Raw genomic sequence first — 21,451 nt, 5'->3', positions numbered from 1 at the left:
GCCAAAATCATAACGGTTTAATAAATCTATCACATAACCGTGTCCGGAGGAATTAGCCGTTCTTTTGGGAAATGCTATGAGATGACTGTTAAGTGTTTGACCGATGTATTGTACGTCACGCCCGCATCTTTGTGTAGATACTGCAGGACTGTGCAGGAGCCTGAAGGCACCACCAGCTTGACTGTTTAGATCTGTGCGATCACTGGCATTCGGATGGGAACTCAATACAACGTGCGAATGTCGTGCTAAAGCAGGTCACGGATAAGCGTCGTTTAGGGAGTTTGAGAAAGCCAAAGTCGTGCTATTGTTCAAGTGTCGTCACCGGAAGAGTTTGTTCGAAGAGTTTGTTCAGTTATTTGGAAAAGTAAAGGCCAAGATGCTGTAATTGTGGGCTAATGCTAATACCTGAACGCCGTCAATAAACCTTCTAACAAAAGCCACAAAGGCTGCAAAAACAGAGAAATGTGTTATTCCACGGTTAGCTTGATAGAAGCTACATTTATTAGCAGTTGTGCTTAGTATGTCGCTGCTTCTATACTCTTGTAGGAATGTTACATTTGGTAGAAATCCCAATAGTTTAGCTTCAAGCTACTGCTTGAGGTTAACTGCTAGCTTAACGCTAACAGAAAAGAGGCCACAAAACCAACCCCAAAATGCTGTCTGCTTGGGATTTAGCCTCGCCACATTAGCAATTCGTTAGGTTCCATTTTCAGCCATTCTCACGTCTTCTTACAACCACGTTTAGCGTTTCTTAAATCCCATATCAGCCGATAACTGCAGCTTCTGAAAACCCAAGGCTAGTTCAGGTATATCAGGTATATTTCCTACTTCATTGTTGCACACCATTTTTTAACTCCTGCTAAAGGTATTTGAAGGACTTTAGGGTTAGCTGGAGTGGTGGCTTAATCGTAACCTCCACGGTTAGCTTGTCAGAACCTACATTTATTAGCACCTGTGCTTAGTATGTTTGCTGTTATCTTTACTATGTTACATTTGTTAGAAATGCCAACAGTTGAGCTTCAAGCTACTTTGGTTAACTGCTAGCTTAACTGTAACAGAAAAGAGGCCACAAAACCATCCCCAAAATGCTGTCTGCTTGGGATTTAGTCTCGCCACGTTTAGCGTTTCTTAAATGCCATATCAGCCTTGAACTGCAGCTTCTGAAAATCCAAGGCTAGTTCTGGCGTTTCAGGACATTCCCTACTTCACTGTCGCACGCCATTTTTTAAACTCCTGCTAACGGTATTTGCAAGACTTAAGGGTTAGCTGGAATGGTTAGCTCCAGAACCTACATTTATTAGTGGTTGTGCTTAGTTTGTTCGCTGCTAACTTTACTATGTTACATTTGTGAGAAATGCCAATAGTTGAGCTTCAAGCTACTTGGGTTAACTGCTAGCTTAACTGTAACAGAAAAGAGGCCACAAAACCAACCCCAAAATGTTGTCTGCTTGGGATTTAGCCTCGCTACATCGGCATTTCGTCAGGTTCCATGTCAGCCATTTTCGCGCCTTCTCACACAGATTTAATCCGGACCACGTTTAGCGTTTCTTAAATGCCTTGACAGCCGTTAACCGCAGCTTCTGAAAACCCGCCCGACCGTACCCCGATTGCCCCGTCCGCTCGCTGCTTTTCTGGCTGGAGGCCGTGGTGGACGACAGGTGTATCCGGAGCAAGAATTAATGTGGTTTTAAGTGGAAACGGGTTCGGATGTAGCATGAGACTCTATTTCATGTCAACGCCGTCCCGGAGTGTGTACATGCGGTGTGTGAGTGAACGCACTAGCTGGTGGAGATGAGATTGACACAAAGATTAGTTATTTAAAAAAAAAAACATCTGGAGACCATCTGGTCTCGATTGAGTTTTCGTACCCTTATTGATGAATATACATTTCAGCCGGTCGTTTGCACATGTGTGTAAAAGTCTCCATATGTAAGTCCTCCTGACAACTTGCTGAGCCTTTTGGGCTCGATGTCGTCAAGGGTTTGTTCGGTATTTTATAAATAATGGTACGTTTATATGGAAATGTGGTGAGGGAAGAAAGTTCTGTGATCAGAAACCTTGGTTTATTTGTGAATCCAATAGGAAAAGGAAAATATAGAGGAAAGGGAAAATATTTGCATTTACCTCTTAATAATAATAAGAATAATTTTAATGAATTTTTGAAATTCAGGAAATGATCCATTTGCCCTGATGCACTTTGACAGTGAGCTGAGTTTCTTCAAAAAAACAAAAAGTCTCTCGGAATGACTTGAAATTTACCATCATAATAGTCGGCATCGCCCTGAACAAGGATCTGTTGAAAATATTTGCAAACCTCTTAAGGAATAATTTGAATGAATTTTTGAAATTCAGGAGTGAAATAAGGTGGGATCAGAAATAGATCAAATAAAGTAACGCAGGATACCATTTAAAGATATATGTAAGAAGTGTATGGGAGTAAGTTGTGAACATTCAGTGATAACAAAGATAATTGCTATGGAAACGCATTGCATTCATTTGGAAAAAACAACAAAAAAACCCTGTTTTTTTCTGTTTTTCGTGCTAATTCTGAGTTATCGAGAACTCTTCTGTGTCTCTGACACTTGAATATTCTGAATTATGTGCTGAATGATGAACGAACGAATACCCGTCTGGTTGCAATTTGGCATGCGATATTTCACAGCTAGCCCCCTTTTAAAAACTGTAACGCAGTTCGTAAATTCCGTTGTCTTGATACAGCTTGTGTTACAGAGCACTGAAGGCCCTGTTTGCTCTGTCGGGGGTCTTCAGTTTCTAGCAGTGGTCAAAAGTCTTGTATTTTAGGACTTGCAGATGTTCAGGATCGCGCAGGAGTTCCAAAGGCCGACGTCTTGTGTCGCTGCCAAAAGTGGAAATGAATGCGCGGCGGGTTAAAAAGCGAGTTATTAGCGTCTCTAACGCACCATGCTGCTACGGAGACTGACGGGGTCCATAAATGTGTCATGGATACCTTTTTATTATTCTACGGGGTCCTGACGGTTGTTCTGATGTGAACCAGGGAGAAAGAATCTTATTTAAGAGTTGCATAAGTGACAATGCTGCTCAAAAATAGACGTGTTGAAACACTCATTATACGATCAGCTGACTGTCGGCCGCGGGGGCAGCGAGTGGAATCCGGTCACATTATCAGTCTTTTTTACTGATGTATTTTTGTCTCAGCGCTGGGAGGGAAATTAATTTGTCTCGGTCAGACTTTGGCGTTATTAAATATGATTTATTGCAACTATAAAGCAATTGCTGTTGGAGATAGCTATTAGATTTTTCAGTGCCGATATAAATACTGATTACAACTTGTCAAGAAGGCCGATAACCGAGACTTGGGGCCAATTCCAATTCTTATCTTTACCCTCAAGCTCAACCCTTAATCTTAACTGGCCCTCAAAACCAAGTGTTGAGGGTTATTTTGTCACTTAGAAATGGGACACCCCTTAAATGCAGATACGTCTTCAGACTGTAGGGGGCAGAATAACGCGAAAGCTGCGTCCAGTCTGTCAACTCCGAAGAAGAAGAAGAAGAAGAAGAAGAACACATTTACGTCAGGATTATTTATTACGATCCGTTTGTCAGTCAAGTTATTAGGTTGTCAGTTAGTTATAAGATGATACTCATACAAATATTCAGCTGACAGTTACCACACACCACGGCTTATTGAAAAGTAAACGATAGCAAACCATCGCTTGTCCGCACCGGCCGACTATTGACAAAAGATCGTAAAATAAATGTTACGCAACAATGACGTCAGTAATCCATAATATGGGCCTAAACTAAGATAATACAATGGTTTTCATCATTTTTATATCTCTATTAACAAAGAAAATACTTCATTTGTATCGCACTCGTTTGGCTGCTTTCGACGCCATCTTTGTTTTGTAACAAAACACGCAATGCATTCTGGGTAGCCCTTGCTCCCAAAGGGTGGTGTGGGAAAATCTCGATATTGAGGGCGATACAGCCCTTAAACATGGCCCTCAACTTAATTTTTCTGAGAATCTGGACAGCACTTGAACTAGAGGGAGCGCGCATTTTTGAGATTGAGGGTTAAGCAAGGAATTGGAATTCACCCCAGATCGTCCTGCTCCGGGCACATCCGGTTGCGTACATTGAACCGCAGAAGAAGAAGAAGAACGTCCGTTGTGGAGAACATGTTTTCGTACTGACTCATCTCGTTTCACACACTTACTGGAGCTTGAGATCTTCAGGCGAGGGGTTTGGGTTCCTTGATCTGGATTTCAGGTGGAGTTGTTGGCAGCGGGGGATGGGGGAATCTCTGATGACGCCTCTGAAGTGGCAGCGGAGCGAAGCAACCTGAGACGAGAGGCGCGTAAATATCGGCGACAGCAGCGAGATGACAGATTAAAGACGGGGGTCAGGCAGAAAAATCAGATAAAGCTCTTAATGGAGACGCCTGAAGACGAGGCTTCTGGAAGAAGTGTGCCTGAATGACGCGCTGAAACAAAACCGTCAATATAACGGCCTCGCTTGACTGGTTTGAAACGCGTGTGTGTGTGTGTGTTTTACTGGACGGTCACGGACGCTTAACTCTGCGAAACTGAGACGCAACACGAGCGCGCCGGTCATTTGTTCAGATGGGTAAAGCGATCTGTTTACTTTCGAGGCTCTCACACCAGCTATCTTGTTCGTGATCTGCTGACAGTAATGGTCTGGCCTCAGCAGGTCCCAGGGAAGAAGAAGAAGAGGCTCAGCGTTACTAGTTTTTAAAATGATTTGCTGAAGTTGACCAGATGTTGTTGTTTTTGTCAGGCAATGGTGGGTAACTCGGCTACAATATCGTACAATTCGTACGATCCGCTGTACACGTTCATCGCGAAAAGTCCAAAAGTGGGTCGTCTGCGTAGCTTTCGCCGTCTCTTTCTACTTTCGGGGCGTACAGAAGTCCGACTTTAGTCCGACTAAGCGTTTACATCAGGGGTCTCAAACTCAAAGGACCTGGGGGCCGCTGAGTGTCTGCTTTGGTCAGTAAGAGGCCGGTGAAGTGAAAAAATAATAATATCTATGATGGTATTTCACATAATTTCACATTAAAAGTGATTGTTTTGATATGGAACGCAAAAAGGTGAGAATACAAACCTATTTATGACATAGTAAATATAGTAACATAGTAACATAACATAAAAGTAACAAAAAACATAAAGAAATAACTAATTTAAAGCTGCAACTAATGATTATTTTCGTAAACCGATGAATCGTTTGGTCCATAAAATGTCCGAAAATGTTAAAAAACCTGGAAATGACGATGTTCTCCAATGTCTTGTTTTTGTCCTCAAACCAAAATGATTCAGTTTTAATGATTTCTTTGTTATGTGGAGCTAAGAAACAAAGAAACAATTCACATTTAAGAAGCTAAAACGATCAGAAATCTTGTTTTAATCATGAAAAAAGCTTCAAACCGTTGAATCGATTTATCAAAATAGTTCAGCGATTAGTTTAGTTTAATTTAGATTCATCGTTTCAGCTCTAAACTCATTGTCAGTTGATATTAATTGGCGGGCCATATTCGATTGATTTGGGGGCCGCCAGTTTGAGACCCCTGGTTCACATGCAGCAGTAATTGGACTATGAATCACATTATCCAGGTGTGTTAGTCCGACTAAGACTAGCTCGATTCTCGTCGGAACTAACTTGTTTACATGACATTAAGAAAACCTCAAACTTAACATTCATGAAAGACGCAATTTAACGGGTGATAAGGCTGTCACATTTTCCGAAAAACAGAACTGAAATATTCAGTTTGAAAACACTAAAAAGCAAAAATCTTACAATTTTGTCAATCATCAAAGGTTGGTGGGTTTCTCTACATTCAACAGTTAATACTACAATAAAGACAAAATCGTACTCAACTGACAGAACGCCCAAAGCAGTAAAGTTCGAATGTTCTCCCTGTGCGTGCAGGGGGTTTCTCCTAAGATATCCAGTTTGGATTAGGCCAATTGTTGATTATAAATATTGCTTTTCTCTGTATGTTTGTTCGTACCAATTTTAGCTCCATCCTACTGTTGACTCTCACGGGATTGGACCTTTGTCAAATGTTTGAGGTATTGGATACCCCAATAACTCCGTATATTAGCAGCTTTTTACAGTTGGTGCTGGAGGCGGCTATCATTGCATTGCTGTCATTAGCAAGAGTCGCTAATGTTGCTAAAGTGACGTCTGACAAAAAAACACCAACAACGATTTGAAAAACCCTGCGTGACGGCTTCGTTTGAGCTCAACGCACGGCTGTGAAATCTAAACCCTATCAAGTGTAAAAGGACAGTTTCAGCTAACGTCATGCTCTGTTGCTCTTTCTTCTTCTTCAGGCCTCTGTCTGATTGAACCTATTCTGACGAGCCTGACGCCGTCCAGCATGTGCACACCCTTGAGGACCCTCAACGACAGTCTCAGCCACAGGCGACGCTACATGGTGAGAGAAAAACGCCGGCATGTGTTTCAAGTCTTTCTAGTCAGGTTTGAAGACGTGACTTAACCGGAGGAACGTTTGGAAGATATTTGTAACGTGTCAGCATCGATGAGTTTGAGTGATCGTTGGGCTAATTTCTGCAGCGGAAGTCACGCGTTTCTGTCTCAACTCTTCTGGGTTTGTTCTGCTGACATATGCCACTCACCCTCCAGATGTTCACCTGGGGCACGTTTCAGCCCAATGATTAGATTAGCATTAACATAGCATAGCATAACATTCATTTAACCTCTTCTTCCCTGACCCTCTTTTTGGAGTCCCTCGAAAATGACATGCCCAAACTAAATAGAGTAAATCTCTGCAGCTACAATTGCTATGTGAATTATCTTGGTATCAAAATGAAGATAACACTTGTGAGATCAAGTTTCACTGTAGATGCCACTGTGTCAAAGTAAATGTACATGGAACACAGCATAAATGAAGGATTTTTTTCTCTCGCCTAAAAAAATATTGCATTTTAAAGCAAGTATCACATTTAAAAAATGCAGTAGGAGCTTAAAAACACATGGAGGTCATGTAACAACGTGGACATGAGCTGTGCAAAGTCTAATGCTGCTGAAGTGAAGCAGAGTGAAGTTACAGAGGTTTTAGTAAAGAGATGTCTAGGCGTTCTCTCTTTTGGCACAGTTTGGCACCATCTGTGCCATTTGAGATTTCTTAGATACCAAATTATTAAAACCCAATTAATTTTAATTTATATTTACATTTTTTAGTGTTTTTTTGTTTATGTTTTTCAACGTGTGCGCTGTAACGATGTTTGTTAAAGTTAGACATGGTTCTATGACGCTTTTGTCGCTGCGCGTGACGCTGCCCCTGTGAAGAAGAGGTTAACAGCCTCATCAAATTACTCGTTGGTCCCATATTGGTTCATATCCAAGGTTGTGATCATCTTTCATCTTTGCAGTTGAATGTTGTCAGTACCTGACTGCATCTTCACGCTGCTCTCTGAAATTGCAGACTTTATCTTACTTACTTTAGTGAAGATCCAGTTATTGGAACATTGGTTGTTTTTGACGGTCGATGAGCGTCCTTAGCCGCCTTCGAGCAGACTTGTGTTTTGTCTGCATCATCAACAAGAGCCCGTTGACCCTCGTGTTTATTTTATATTTTCAAACCTCAGCGACGTCCAGGTTTTCTGTTTTTCTTCTCGTTGACACAAGCCCTGATACCATCACTAACACCTCATGGGGGGATTTCCTCAGACTAACACGCTTTAAACAAAGATAATAGAACGTTACTGCATCACACTTCTTCTTCTTTGTGTTACAGAAGCACTTCTTCCCCGTTAACTACACCATCAGGGTTCATCAGAGGGAGGTCTTCAGACTGTCAAACATCAGCAGAATGGTAAACATCGCCGTCTTTGAGTAAAGCTTGATGTTTGATGTTTAAGTCCTTTTGTAGACACTTGAACGTCACGACGGTGACACTGAAAATACTGATGTGAAGTCGCCGTTCTCTGCTTCTGTCTCTCAGAGGTCGAAGGTGAAGGGTGTGGACGAGCTGCTTCTCCAGAGGCTGTGGTTCCAGGTTAACCAGGGGGTGTTAAAAAAGGTATGAAAAAGGATTTTAAAACACCACTTCATTCTTATCTGGTATTAGCGTCGGCGCACATGTGGACAGAGTTAAGTACGACTCTTCAGAGGGGTGGATTCTCCTTCATACAGGTCATGGTTTTCCAAAAGTCCTTGAATCAGTAGCGACTTGGACTTTTCTTGGAAGACTTTTTCGCCTCTCATTTAAGAGGCCTCGCCAGTTCTAGCATAAAATGCTAACAGCTAAAGGATGTGATTTGTGAGCCCATGGATATGCACTCTCTTTTCATCCAGGTAGTCCTAGCGAAGCTAGCATCACAGTCCTCGTCAGTCCTAGCATAAAATGCTAACAGCTAAAGGATGTGATTTTTGTTGTTGTATTTTATCCTTTATTTAGCCAACAATGTCCCATGGATATACACAAGCTTTTCTTCCAGGCAGTCCTGGTGAAGCTAGCATCACAGATATAAAGCTAACAACAGAATATATAGAGTGAGATAGGCCGTACTCTTCTTCTTCTGCAAAGATTTCCGGATTTCATTCATACCTGGTATTAGCATCTGCGCACATGTGGACAGAGTTAGAGGCATCTCTAGTGACTGAGATCACATCTGTGTGTGTGTAGATTCTCCTTCATCCAGGTCATGGTTTTCCATTGAAGTCATTGAATCAGTAGAAACTCAGATTTGCACTTTTCTTGGACGACTGTTTCACCTCTCATTTAAGAGACCTCGTCAGTCCTAGCATAAAATGCTAACAGCTAAAGGATGTGATTTGTGTTGTCGTATTTTATCCTTTATTTAGCCGACAAGGTCCCATGGATATACACAACCTTTTCTTCCAGGGAGTCCCAGTGAAGCTAGCATCACAGATTTAAGCTAACAACAGAATATAAAAGCTAAAAGGATATAATTAAAGGAGCGTAAAAAAACGACAGATATAGGCCGTATTGGTTCCCTACACCTGGCACGTCACCTCCTGCTCTTCTTCTTCTGCAAAGATGTCCAGATTTCTTACCTGGTATTAGCATCTGCTAATGCTAACAGCTAAATGATGTCTCATTGAGATACAAGATGTTTTCTTCCAGGGAGTCCTGGTCAAGGTATGCTACAAATAGATGCTAAAAAATAGTTACGAAGACGAGACAATTTCAGATATAAAGCTAACAAAGCTAACATAAAGCTAACAACAAGGATATAAAAGCTAAAAGGAGTATACAGGCCACATCTATGTGTATGGCGTCACATCCTCAACGCTGCCATATCATCATCATCAACATAATCATCAACAACAACAACAGTGTTAGCTAAGTTGCGCTATTGTTTGGGCTCCTCAGCTGTGCCCGGGGTCATTTGTTTGTTTGGGCTTTTCTGTGGTTACTCGAGCTTCTCGTCCCACAGATCGGGGTTAGATTAGGGTTAGGTTAGGGTTAGCTGGAGGCGCTAAATCCACAATAGGTGTGAATATTTGTTTAGTGAGCTGGGATTAGCGGGGCTTCCCAGTTGTAGCCAGAAGTCACATCTCTAAATTCTGAAAGCTGGAGCAACACGGGATCCCCAGATTCCATAGTTTTTTGAATTTTCTCTCGACTAATGGCCTAGGACTTATGCTAATGAGAAGCACCGTCTTCTTTTGCCTTCAGGTGAAAATGAATCTAAGCTGCTGACAAAGCCAGGGAGGAGTAAAGCCCTCAGGGCCTGGGCCCCAGTAATCCCGTGCATTAAGTTGCCACTGTTTCCAAATCACCTCCACTTATAAAAGACATCAATCGTCTTAAATCAAAGTTCACGCTCACTTTGACATAAATACCGACTGTTATTCAGGGCTCAGTGAGCGTCACGGCTCCTTTCCTCCATGTGTTGGCGCTCACGCGCCGACCACCAACTCGGTTCCATCGATAAATAAAGAGAAAATGAATTCATCAGTTTTATGATCAGCTGGAACCAGTTTTCGTACGACACTATTTAGATTTACTGATCTATTGTTTGGAGTCAGTTTAATGGATCTGACTGTGATTAAAAAACACATTTAGTGCTTGTTGGTTTTCCAGCGTCTGAGTGCAGTCGACAACAAATCTAACAAAGCTATAAAATAATTATCTGAATTTTTGTCAATTTTCGAATCAAACTGGAGGGATCGAGTAAGTACAAATGCAAAATGCACCTAAATCTGTTTTTACAAAGGTTTTTGACCAATGGGAATGTTTTTAATTAGCATCACAACTGGGTTAAATGATTATTTTTCAAAAGCTCTTTGATTGTCCTGCTTCATAACTGTGAATATGTTCTGGTTTATTTGCTCCATATAAGAAAAAAATCATTAAACCTGAGTTAAATTTGGACAAATGTGGACAAAACAACTCATTTGAGAGCCTCATTCCCAGGTTTCGTAAAACACGTGATCAACATTTTTCCGCCCTGCTCTCGATTGTCACTCAAGTTCTCGTATTTCCATCAAATACCAAATTCCGAGTTCTTCTTTTTCATCTCCGTCTTTGGCACCGATGCAAGTACCTGCGTCATTATTTTTGACACATTCACCTTCGGGGCGTTAGCCTCGTCATCGCTGCAGCAAAACTGACTCAAATGCAGTGAATGATTGACTGACGGTGGGACTGTGATGTTGCTGCTGTTCTCTGGTTCTGTTTCTGGTGTCTTTCTGTTGTTGTTTGGGCTTTTTGTGCAGGTTTACCTGTTAATTTTAGTGGGAAAGAGGCTTAAGCTTTTCCCAAGTTGGAATAGTAGTAGTCACTGTTTGCTTAAAGCAAGAAGGTCCCGCGTCTGAGCCCCAGTTTGAATGTTCTCTGTGGGTTTTCTGTGGGTTCTCCAGTTTCCTACCACCATCAAAACGTGTTGGGGTTCGTCCCCACAACCCGAGGCACTGACATTCCATCCGGAGTTGGTCCCTGGGCGCTGCTAAGTGGCTGAAACGCTGCTCCCAGTTCTTGAAGGTTTCTAGTAGAGGACGGGGTAAAAAGGCAGATGGTGAATTTCCCAGCAGACGGTTGGTGTTAGGGTTAACTTTTGATACCAAGTGCCACATGAGAAGATATCGAGCTCTTGAAGCAACACCGTTATCACCATTAACGTTAAAATACGGTGGTGTAAATAGACCGAGCAAAGTCAGCTTCTTCTGGATCTCGTCCTCCGACCAGATACTGATCAGGCACTTGGTTTCGGAGGTGCACCACGTACAGCGTCCAGCTCCCTCCTTCACCCCCGCCATTTTTCTTCTTTGGAACCAAAGTCCTGCGGTATACGAACCGCAGTTTGAGAACTGTGGTCCTAGAGGAATCCTAGGATAGCGGTCGAGGTCTCAAACTGGCATCCAATGTATTTTGTGCAGCCCTTCAGTCTGATTTTTTATTTACTTTAATGTATTTTCTTAAATCTTAAAGGTGCCATATGTAAGAATGTGGCCAAAAACAGTTACTACATTCAAATTCAAAACACTGAGGTCTTTTAGGTTTCGTTTTCTGACATGACTGGCAACCCGTGGTTGCTCGGCAGCTGAGACTCTACTGACTGCAATGATTGGTAGACGGCGGTAGGTGGCGCCACATGACATGTGGCTAAAGCCAGTTGCTTTAGATCTATTACATAATGCACCTTTAACATACAGATATCATTATAATGATGTGGCATCAGTACATTTTTGGCGGGGCAGCCCATAGCCAGGTCTATGGCTTCTCATTGTTAATTGGACACATCTAGTCTATGCTACGTCGTAGCACCAAACGCAACAGAGGGGTTTGAGGGAAAATTGGCTGATCGTATTTGTCTTATTGGGGAAATCTGGTATTTATTGCCCTGTGGTTATGAACGTCGGCGTGTGTGCGTGAACAGTACTTGGAAATAGTCTCAGAATTGGTCCAGCAATTCGCCTCGGGCGGCAGCCATGACAGGCGGCATGTGACTCGCGGTGGAGTGGAGTTCATTAACAAAGGAGTTGCGTGAAGCAAACGCTCAAATAATTACAAGAAAAGGAAAAAAGAAGTTATGGACTCTTTTTATTCTCACGTTGCCACCGTATGCAGACGATATCCTCGTCTATCCAGACGACGTCCAATCGCGCGCCGGTCCACAAACAGGTGCTGGCAGGGCGTGCTGCGGTCTGCGCTGGACATAAATAAGGCTTCAGCTCAGCGATTGTGTGACTGACAGGAGTTCATCTAACTCTATGTAATTACGTTGGCCTGAAAACGAGGCCCCGGCTTTTACCGACACCAGTCTCTCTCTCTCAGCGTGAGAGTGAGGCCCCCGCAATGCTGGCCGTGTGGAAAACAGCTGATCTGCAGCTGGTGGGGAGTGGTCAGTAGCTGTAGGCCATAACAGTTAGGAACATATTTCAGGTTGATTTTGTTTGACCCGTCAAGCTGCAGTGTGTAACTTTGGGCGGATTGACGGCGTTTCATCCGTCACCAGAGTCCTTCACTGTGTGACGGCTCACACCTTTTGGCTGATTTATCTCCACGAATATGAAATAACACAACACTTTTCTCTCAGGTGACGTCGAAGGTTGCGCAAATTTCCCCTGTCCAACGTCGACTTGAGGCACACAAATCACACTTTTATCATGTCCATTTCTGGGATTTTGCCATCACAAAAATCTGGTTATTTAAGCAGCACAAGATAGATTATGTAATCAATATTGTCCTAGTTATGAAATATATCCATTAACTCCATTATAGTAGTAGTAGTATAGCAGATATTCCACAGATTCACTCATCTCAACAACACTTCCATTAAAAAGTTTGGGGTCACTTAGAAATGTCTTTATTTTTGAAGGAAAATCACGTTTTTTTTCTGTTTTTTTTCAATGAATATAACATTAAAGGTGCATTATGTAATAAATCATAAAATCCTCCTAATATGTCACAGAGACTCAGGAATAATGTTCATATAACAAACTGAACTCACCAACAACAGTACAGACAAAATATTTGCATTAAAAAATATATTTTTGCAGACTGCAAATCATGTTTATGTTTTGAAATCCTGTTTTGGCGTCATGTGGCGCCACCTACCGCCGTCTACCAATCATTGCAGTCGGTAGAGTCTCAGCTGCCGAGCAACCACGGGTTGCCAGCTACGTTAGAAAACGAAAACGAAAAGACCTCGGTATTTTGAATTTGAATGTAGTAACCAGTTTTGGCCACATTCTTACATATGGCACCTTTAAGCAGCACAAGATAAATGATGTTATCAATATTGTCCTAGTTATAAAATATATCCATTAACTCCATTATAGTCTATATTTTGAGATTAAATAATTCTTGTGAAGGTTTTTTTTCGGCACATTTTAACATTTTCGGAGCAGATATTCCACAGATTCACTCATCTCAACAACATCTACCCTTCAAAAGTTTGGGGTCACTTAGAAATGTCCTTATTTTTGAAGGAAAAGCACTTTTTTCAATGAATACAACATTAAGTGAATCATAAATACACTCTATACATTGTTAATGTGGTAAACGACTATTCTAGCTATTCTAAACGTCTGGTTTTTAATGGAATATGTACATAGGTGTATAGAGGCCCATTTCCAGTGTTCTAATGGTACATTGTGTTTGCTAATGGCGTTAGAAGACTATTGGATGATTAGAAAACCTATCATCCAATAGCATCCAATAATAAAAATGATTATTTTTCTAATCTCGTCAATGTCTTGACTACATTTTCTATTCATTTCTCAACTCTTTTGATTGAATAAAAGTGTGACTTTTAATGGAAAACACAACAAAAATGTATAGGTGAGGCCAAACTTTTGAACCCTAGTGGTAAATGTAGTGTTTTTTTGTTGTTGTAAGGAAATAGGTATGAATGTAACAAACGTGTTTTTTGTGCCGTGATGTAACCTGAAGTCTTGCCGTTTCAGATCCTCCGGGTGATGCCGGAGAGGCACCCTTCACGTCCGTACACGGCCGAGCTGGAGAGACGCTTCAGGGACGCAGAGGGAGTCTTTGTGCAGTCGCATCCAGCCGAGGTAAAGCCGAGGTCACGCTTCTGCACCACAGCTGTGAGGGGGTTTTTTTTGTTTGATTTTTTCCACTGCCTCTTCAAATTAAACAAGTCAAAAAAAAATACTGTAAGGATATTTGGCAGGACATTGATAACACATTGATTCTGTTAATCACTATAGGACATGAATGCTCCGCACTTTAGGAGATTATGGTCATATTCCACAAATTATCCAAGAGGGAAAAAAACGAGACATATTGCCAGTTAAATTCTGCTTATTATGCATTAATATATATGTGTGTGTATATATGTATATATACATATATACACACACATATATATACACATATGTGTGTGTGTATATATATGTGTGTGTGTATATATGTATATATACATAAACATATATACACATGTGTGTATATATATATATGTGTGTGTATATATGTATATATACATATATACACATATGTGTGTGTGTGTATATGTATATATACATACATATACATATATACACATATGTGTATATATGTATGTGTGTGTATATATGTATATGTATATATACATATACATATACACATATATGTGTATATATATATACACATATATATGTGTATATATTTAGTATGTGTGTATATATGTGTTTGTGTGTGTATATATATATATATATATATATATATACACACACACACATACATATGTACATTCATATTATTCATACATATGTTTATATGTATATATATGTGTGTATATGTATATTTAAACACCCTGAGGTCACGTTTATAGATGTGTACATACATATATACACATATATGTATATATACATACATATATATACACATATATGTGTATATATGTGTATATATACATACATATATATACACATATATGTGTATATATGTATGTATATATACATATACATGTGTATATATGTATATGTATATATACATACATATATATACACATATATGTGTATATATATATACACATATATATGTGTATATATTTAGTATGTGTGTATATATGTGTTTGTGTGTATATATATATATATATATATATATATATACACACACACATATACATATGTACATTCATATTATTCATACATATGTTTATATGTATATATATGTGTGTATATGTATATTTAAACACCCTGAGGTCAGGTTTATAGATGCCAGACATAGTGCAGAGGATCAGACATTCTACTGGGGTTAAAATAAAAATGTCAGTCATCATCAGTTGTGATGCCTCAGGGACGGTGGTTACAGACGACCGAGGGTTCAATGTCGACACTGAGAGTCCGATCAGACGACTCGCGTTTGATCCTTATCTAAATCCTCTGCTCTCTCGTGGCGTATCACCTTTCAACATCTCGTTCAATCACTCTCTCCGATGCGGTACGCTCAAGCGTTGGATCTCGTATCTTTTTTACGAGAATCACCAGGTGCGTGTGCTTGTAAGCGCTGGTTTTGCTCACGAGCTGTCATCACCACCCGTCGTCCTGCCTCGGAGTCTCGCAGCCGCGTTCACCAAAGCGTTTTCGTTTTATCGCTGTGATAGTTTAAAAAAAAAAAAAAAAAAAAAAAAAAAAATATATCCATGTGTGTCTAGGTGTTTCAGCAAGAGCTCCCAGAGACCATCCAGAACATCTGGGACTATTTAACAGAAGAGCCCGACAGAGTCCCAGAGTCCAGCTGGAGGCTCGCGCCGCCCAAGTACCTCCTGGACAACTTGTGCCAGACCATGTTCTGCCTCTTCAGCGAGTGCTTCACCAGTAAAGAAGCACAACAGGACTGTGAGTATTCCACCACTACTAACTTCCTAATGTGCCTGTGACTCAAAAAAAAAACCCAGGCAAAATACAACTCATCATTTGTTTTTTCAATGTTAAAGAGGCCGTTTCACGTGATTATGTCTTCTGGATTTATTGCGTTACATCGAGACGGCGGCTCGCTTATCTCGTACAAACTGGAAATCGTCACGACATCATTTGCTTTTCATCTTCGTTTTATCGTCACCCGCAGACCTGAAGGCACGATCTGACAACTTCATACATTTGATGTATATATACATATATATGTATGTACATATATATGTATATATACATACATATATATGTATGTATATATATGTATATGTATATATGTATGTATATGTATGCATATATATACACACACATATATATGTATACATATGTATGTATACATATATATATAATATACATATATATGTATGTATATATGTATACAACCCCAGAGGGCGTCATTGGCAAACACGGCCATGAATCAGAATTCAACATATATATCTATATGTATATATATGTATACATATATATATGTATACATATGTATGTATATGTGTATATATATATATATATATATATATATATATATATATATATATATATATACATATGTATGTATGTATGTATGTATATATATATATATACATATATTTGTATATATGTATATATATATTTTTATATATGTATATTTTTATATGTGTGTATGTATGTATATATATGTATATATGTATGTATACATATGTGTATACGTATATATATGGAAATGAGTTATGCTAAAGTAAGAACAAATAAAGGTACGAGGAAAGAGTTGATCACATGAAAGCAAACATCATACAAACAAAAGGAAAAGACTCTAAAAGTCGAGTCCTTTATTATTTATTTCTGCTGGAAGAATTTGATTTGATTTCGACTCCAAATCAGAAATCAACGATGGTGATTCACAGAGTGTGGAGTCGTCTCTGTGGACTAATTTCGTGTGTTTTTCTGGGGCTTGTTTTGGCTCTTTGACGCCCTTCTGGAAACAAGTGGTCGTTTTGAAAACCTTGGACTCGGTGTTCGATTTTTCATTCATCTGTGTGTATCTTGGAAAAACTCCCTTGGAAAAACAAATGACCAAATGTTGACTTCAGCCAACTCCTTATAAATAATTATAAACTCAATCCACAACAGCATGGAGACACTGACTATTGTTTTTTTCGCTGCGAAGGAGGAAGGAGATTTTTAAAAAAAGGAGTGAGAAGCCATAAATCACAAGGTGAAGACGGCTTTACGAGGTCCTCGCTGTGGCTGCAGGCCGCCTTTTTAGAAGAGGACGGAGAACGATGAAGCAGTAACGCAACATTAAACCACCAAAGATGATAGAAGAGAACTGAACGTGCCATCACTCACCTCCTCAGGAAGACGTTCCATAAACCAGAACCACCCCCCCCCCCCCCCCCCCCCGTGGCAAAAGCACGATCACCTGTAGACTTTAAAACTTTAAAGTGAGCTCATAAAAGGTTGACATCTCTGCTAGGAGCTGTTACCTTAAAGTGAGGCTCATCGTTTAAAAAATGCTCTGAATTACGCCCCGGAGGGGAGAATCCAGGATTGGGGGAGGGGGGGGGGATCATGTGGTTTTGTAGAATCTAGGTCATACCTTGGAATGATACGGGCCCCAGGGCCACATCCATGTCAGGCTTCTTGGCAGTTCCTGACTGGCCTGCATGTGGTCGATTAGAAATTAGAAGTGGGGGGGGGGGGGTGCAGTGTTTATAAACGCTGCTTCTGAAGCCAACTGAGGCCTCGTTACTCTTTGATGTCGGCCTACGATGTCCGGGGCTTTATGGACGAACCCTCAACCCTACTCCTTCCAGATGTCGGACCACAGCTTTGGACCCGTTTCCCGCCGTCTTACGTGACTTTGTCTTCTGTTCTTGCCCGTGTTGTCAAAACCTAGGCATCTAAATGGAAAGCAGTAAAAACTTCTGCGCATCAGTGACGATACGCAGGTGGAGCAGCACATCCCCGTTTCCTGTCGGTAACCCGACCTTTTCGCTAATGTCGCTGCGTTGCTGTCAAACGCGGCGTAAACGCGGTCAGGTTGTAAAAGTAAAGCGGCTTTTACACATCTGGGAAATATTAATGTCGCTGCATTTTTTTGAAAGAAATGCTGCCACGTTATGTCTCTCATGTGGGCACTTAGTGACAGTCCAGCTTTACAGTATGTAAATTAAAACATCTTGCCTGGAAAACATTCCCTTTTTATAATAAGGGTTAGGGTTATTCACTGAGACTTGGGGCCAATTCCAATTCCCATCTTAACCCTCAATCTTAACCCTTAATCTTAACTGGGCCTCAAAACCAAGTGTTGAGGGTTATTTTGTCACTTAGAAATGGGACACCCCTTAAATGCAGATACGTCTTCAGACTGTAGGGGGCAGAATAACACGAAAGCTGCGTCCAGTCTGTCAACTCCAAAGAAGAAGAAGAAGAAGAAGAACACATTTACGTCAGGATTATTTATTACGATCCGTTTGTCAGTCAAGTTATTAGGTTGTCAGTTAGTTATAAGATGATACTCATACAAATATTCAGCTGACAGTTACCACACACCACGACTTATTGAAAAGTAAACCATAGCAAACAATCGCTTGTCCGCACCGGCCGGCTATTGACAAAAGATCGTAAAATAAAAATAAATGTTACACAACAATGACGTCAGTAATCCATAATATGGGCCTAAACTAAGATAATACAATGGTTTTCATCATTTTTATATCTCTATTAACAAAGAAAATACTTCATTTGTATCGCACTCGTTTGGCTGCTTTCGGCGCCATCTTTGTTATGTGAAAACACGCAATGCATTCTGGGTAACCCTTGCTCCCAAGGGTGGTCTCGGAAAATCTCAATATTGAGGGCGATACAGCCCTTAAACTTGGCCCTCAACTTAATTTTTCTGAGAATCGGGACAGCACTTGCACTAGAGGGAGTGCACATTTTTGAGATTGAGGGTTAAGCAAGGAATTGGAATTGGCCCTTGTTTCCGTGTGGACAGCTCATAACCCTACCATGAAAAACTGTTTTAACAGGGATGAGACGATGCGTGGGTTTTCTCAGGCTTCCTCCCACAGTCCAAAAACATGCAATATGGCGATAAGGTAAATTGGACACTCTAAATTGACCGTAGGTGTGAGAGTGAATGTTTGTTCTAGGCCTATCGCCCTACCTCAGCTGAGATTGCGACCATCCTGTGGAGGATAAATGGTTGAAGATGGATGTTGTTGGCTTATTTCTTCTTTTTGGGAGCAGAAAATTGAGAATTATGTCTTTGAAATTGACTTCAAATGGCTTAAAATTGGTAGATACTCCAGGTTGTGATGTCAGTATTGGTACTGGATGTTGAAAAAAGGCCCATGGCCAAGCGGAGCCAGAACTTGTGACCGATGGGTTGCTGGTTCCAGTTCTTGCCCACGTCAAAGGCTCGGTTCCCAGTTCCCATTGCTCATTGTTAATCGGACACTCTGAATTGACCCCGTGTCATGTCCCACATCCAGTATCCACTCTGATGAATGCTAGGGTTGCGTCTGGAGGGGTATCCTGTGTTAAAAAAATAAAAAATAAAAATCTCTGCCAAATCAATCTGAGGATCATCTGCTTTAACGTAAGATAAACTGGTCGGTTTCTGGCTTTACTCCCTTCGAGCGGAATATAAATAAAACTCCTTCCACAGAGTTCTGTTTTCCTGTGACAGATGAACTAATGGTTTCACTGTGCGGCAGCACTTAACTCTGGCAGAACATTCTTCATTCATGTTGTGTCCGTCCATGTAAGTGGATTGATAACATTTTTTCCTTCAATCTTATAATCCTCTTAAATACTTCCCTTGTGAGTCAGTTGGAGTCAGTTGACGGCATTGGGACACATGCACCTGTATGTTATGTATTTATATTTTTAAACCTTTTGAGTCTGAATGCTCTATGGACACAGACAGCTTAGTTGACTACAGAGGACTTAATAAGATTTAGTTTTTTTGGTCCTAATTTAATTTCCTAAACTAAACACACGTCCCCTACGGTGCCTGTTTTTCGTAGAGCCGTCTGCCAATTGCTAATTTCAGCAATCAGTCAGTTTTATAAGTTATGGCGTCGCTCTCGATATTCTCCCTCGTGTATTTTCAAATGGTTAAAACACACGCTTTTACACTGTAACGTTTGTTTCTTATCTCTTGTGGAAAATGTCTGCAGAGGAGAAGCCGTCGTCTTGTGTGGTTTCACAACACCAATGTGGAGACGGACGCAACTTGCCGAGTTTCGCCATTAAATTCAACAGCGTGCGCGACAATGCTGTGGTTGATGGTGAAAATAAATGCCCGTTGCTTCTGTTTAAAATATGGCGACATGATGCCATGGCGCGATAGACACGATTTTTGCGAGGAAATTGCGCCCGTCGCACAAACTATTGACATCACTTACTTGCCAGTGTAAAAACATTTATTTTTGTGTGTGGACACACGGAGCTGTACGACACTTTAGCTCTTGTGGAAAACGTCTCTCTCTGAGGAGAAGCCGTCGTCTTGTGTGGTTTCACAACACCATGCGGAGACGGTTGTGCAGACGTCTCCACAACAACAATGCAACGATGCTTTGGCTGATGGCGAAACGAAATGCCCGTTACTTCTGTTTACAATACGACGACTTACAGCGAGTGCTCCCATTGCGTCAGAAAATGTACGAAATGATCCCGGGACGCGATAGACTCGATTGAAGTGAACGCAGCATAAGACCTACACTCTTAAAATATGGGTTCCAAAAGGGTCCTTCTACAAGGGCTGAGGTTCTACCTGGAACCATTTGCTTCTGAAAAACCCTTTCCCGAAGAAAGGCTTTTTCAAGGGTTCTTGGTAACACTAATGGTTCCAGTAAGAACCATTTTGATCCAGAGAACTCTTTAAAACCCCTTTTCCTGAATAAAGGGTTTTAAAAGGGTTATTAAAGAACCTTATATGGTTCTACTTAACACTTTTAAGAGTGTAAGATTCTAACATAAGATCGGATGACTCTTGCCCTCAGCAAGTTTGGCCCCTCCTTGACATTATACCATGTGCATTTGCGAGGGTCAAAGTAGTAAATACTCATATTACCAGAAGATAACATCCTGGAATGAACCCTGAGGTGGAGCCCATCTGTGACGACCGTGCCTTTGTTCCGGTCCTGCGAGACCTTTAGGACCTGTTCCAAATATTAGCCACTACACTTTAACAATTAAATAAAAATAACTATTTGTTATCATTTGTTTTTGTAATTGGTATCGGTTGTTGTTTATATATGTTTTCCTGGGGGATTTTTGCTTCCGCTTGACGTAGTCGTGCACGAACGTGTGTTCACAGTCGATGTCAGTGAAGTTACTTTTCCGACCCATGATGTTCTTTTGACTGGCAACGAACAAATTATTCCAAAATCTAAGTTTTGACTCGATTGTTCATTTAATTTGTGTATTTTTACTTGCATTTTGTTTTGTTTTGATTCAAAAATATGGCGTGAGGTGTAGAGAAGAAAGCCAATGCAACCTGTAGAACCTAAATAAGCGAAGGTATGACTTTATTTTGAAGGTCCTTTGTTGACTCTCAATGAGTAATCAACAGGTATTCATTCAGATTAATTGATTATTAATCAATTAC

At 40.7% G+C, this 21,451-nt stretch overlaps 1 protein-coding gene across 1 annotated transcript in view; it reads left to right on the top strand.

Moving 5' to 3' along the window:
• il34 (interleukin 34) overlaps positions 1 to 21,451 on the top strand; it is a gene marked incomplete at both ends in the record, with an annotated part of 49,599 nt that overhangs the window by 27,395 nt on the left and 753 nt on the right. Inside the window, 5 exons of the mRNA XM_083893420.1 lie at positions 6,336 to 6,439; positions 7,763 to 7,840; positions 7,970 to 8,047; positions 13,906 to 14,013; positions 15,597 to 15,780. Of these exons, the coding sequence (XP_083749546.1) occupies positions 6,336 to 6,439; positions 7,763 to 7,840; positions 7,970 to 8,047; positions 13,906 to 14,013; positions 15,597 to 15,780 (552 nt within the window). The remainder of the gene's footprint in view (positions 1 to 6,335; positions 6,440 to 7,762; positions 7,841 to 7,969; positions 8,048 to 13,905; positions 14,014 to 15,596; positions 15,781 to 21,451) is intronic.

Source organism: Microchirus variegatus (genome assembly GCF_963457635.1).
Source record: "Microchirus variegatus genome assembly, chromosome: 8".
In the NCBI taxonomy this organism is placed as follows: Eukaryota; Metazoa; Chordata; class Actinopteri; order Pleuronectiformes; family Soleidae; genus Microchirus; species Microchirus variegatus.
This window is presented reverse-complemented; position numbering and strand designations above follow the sequence as displayed.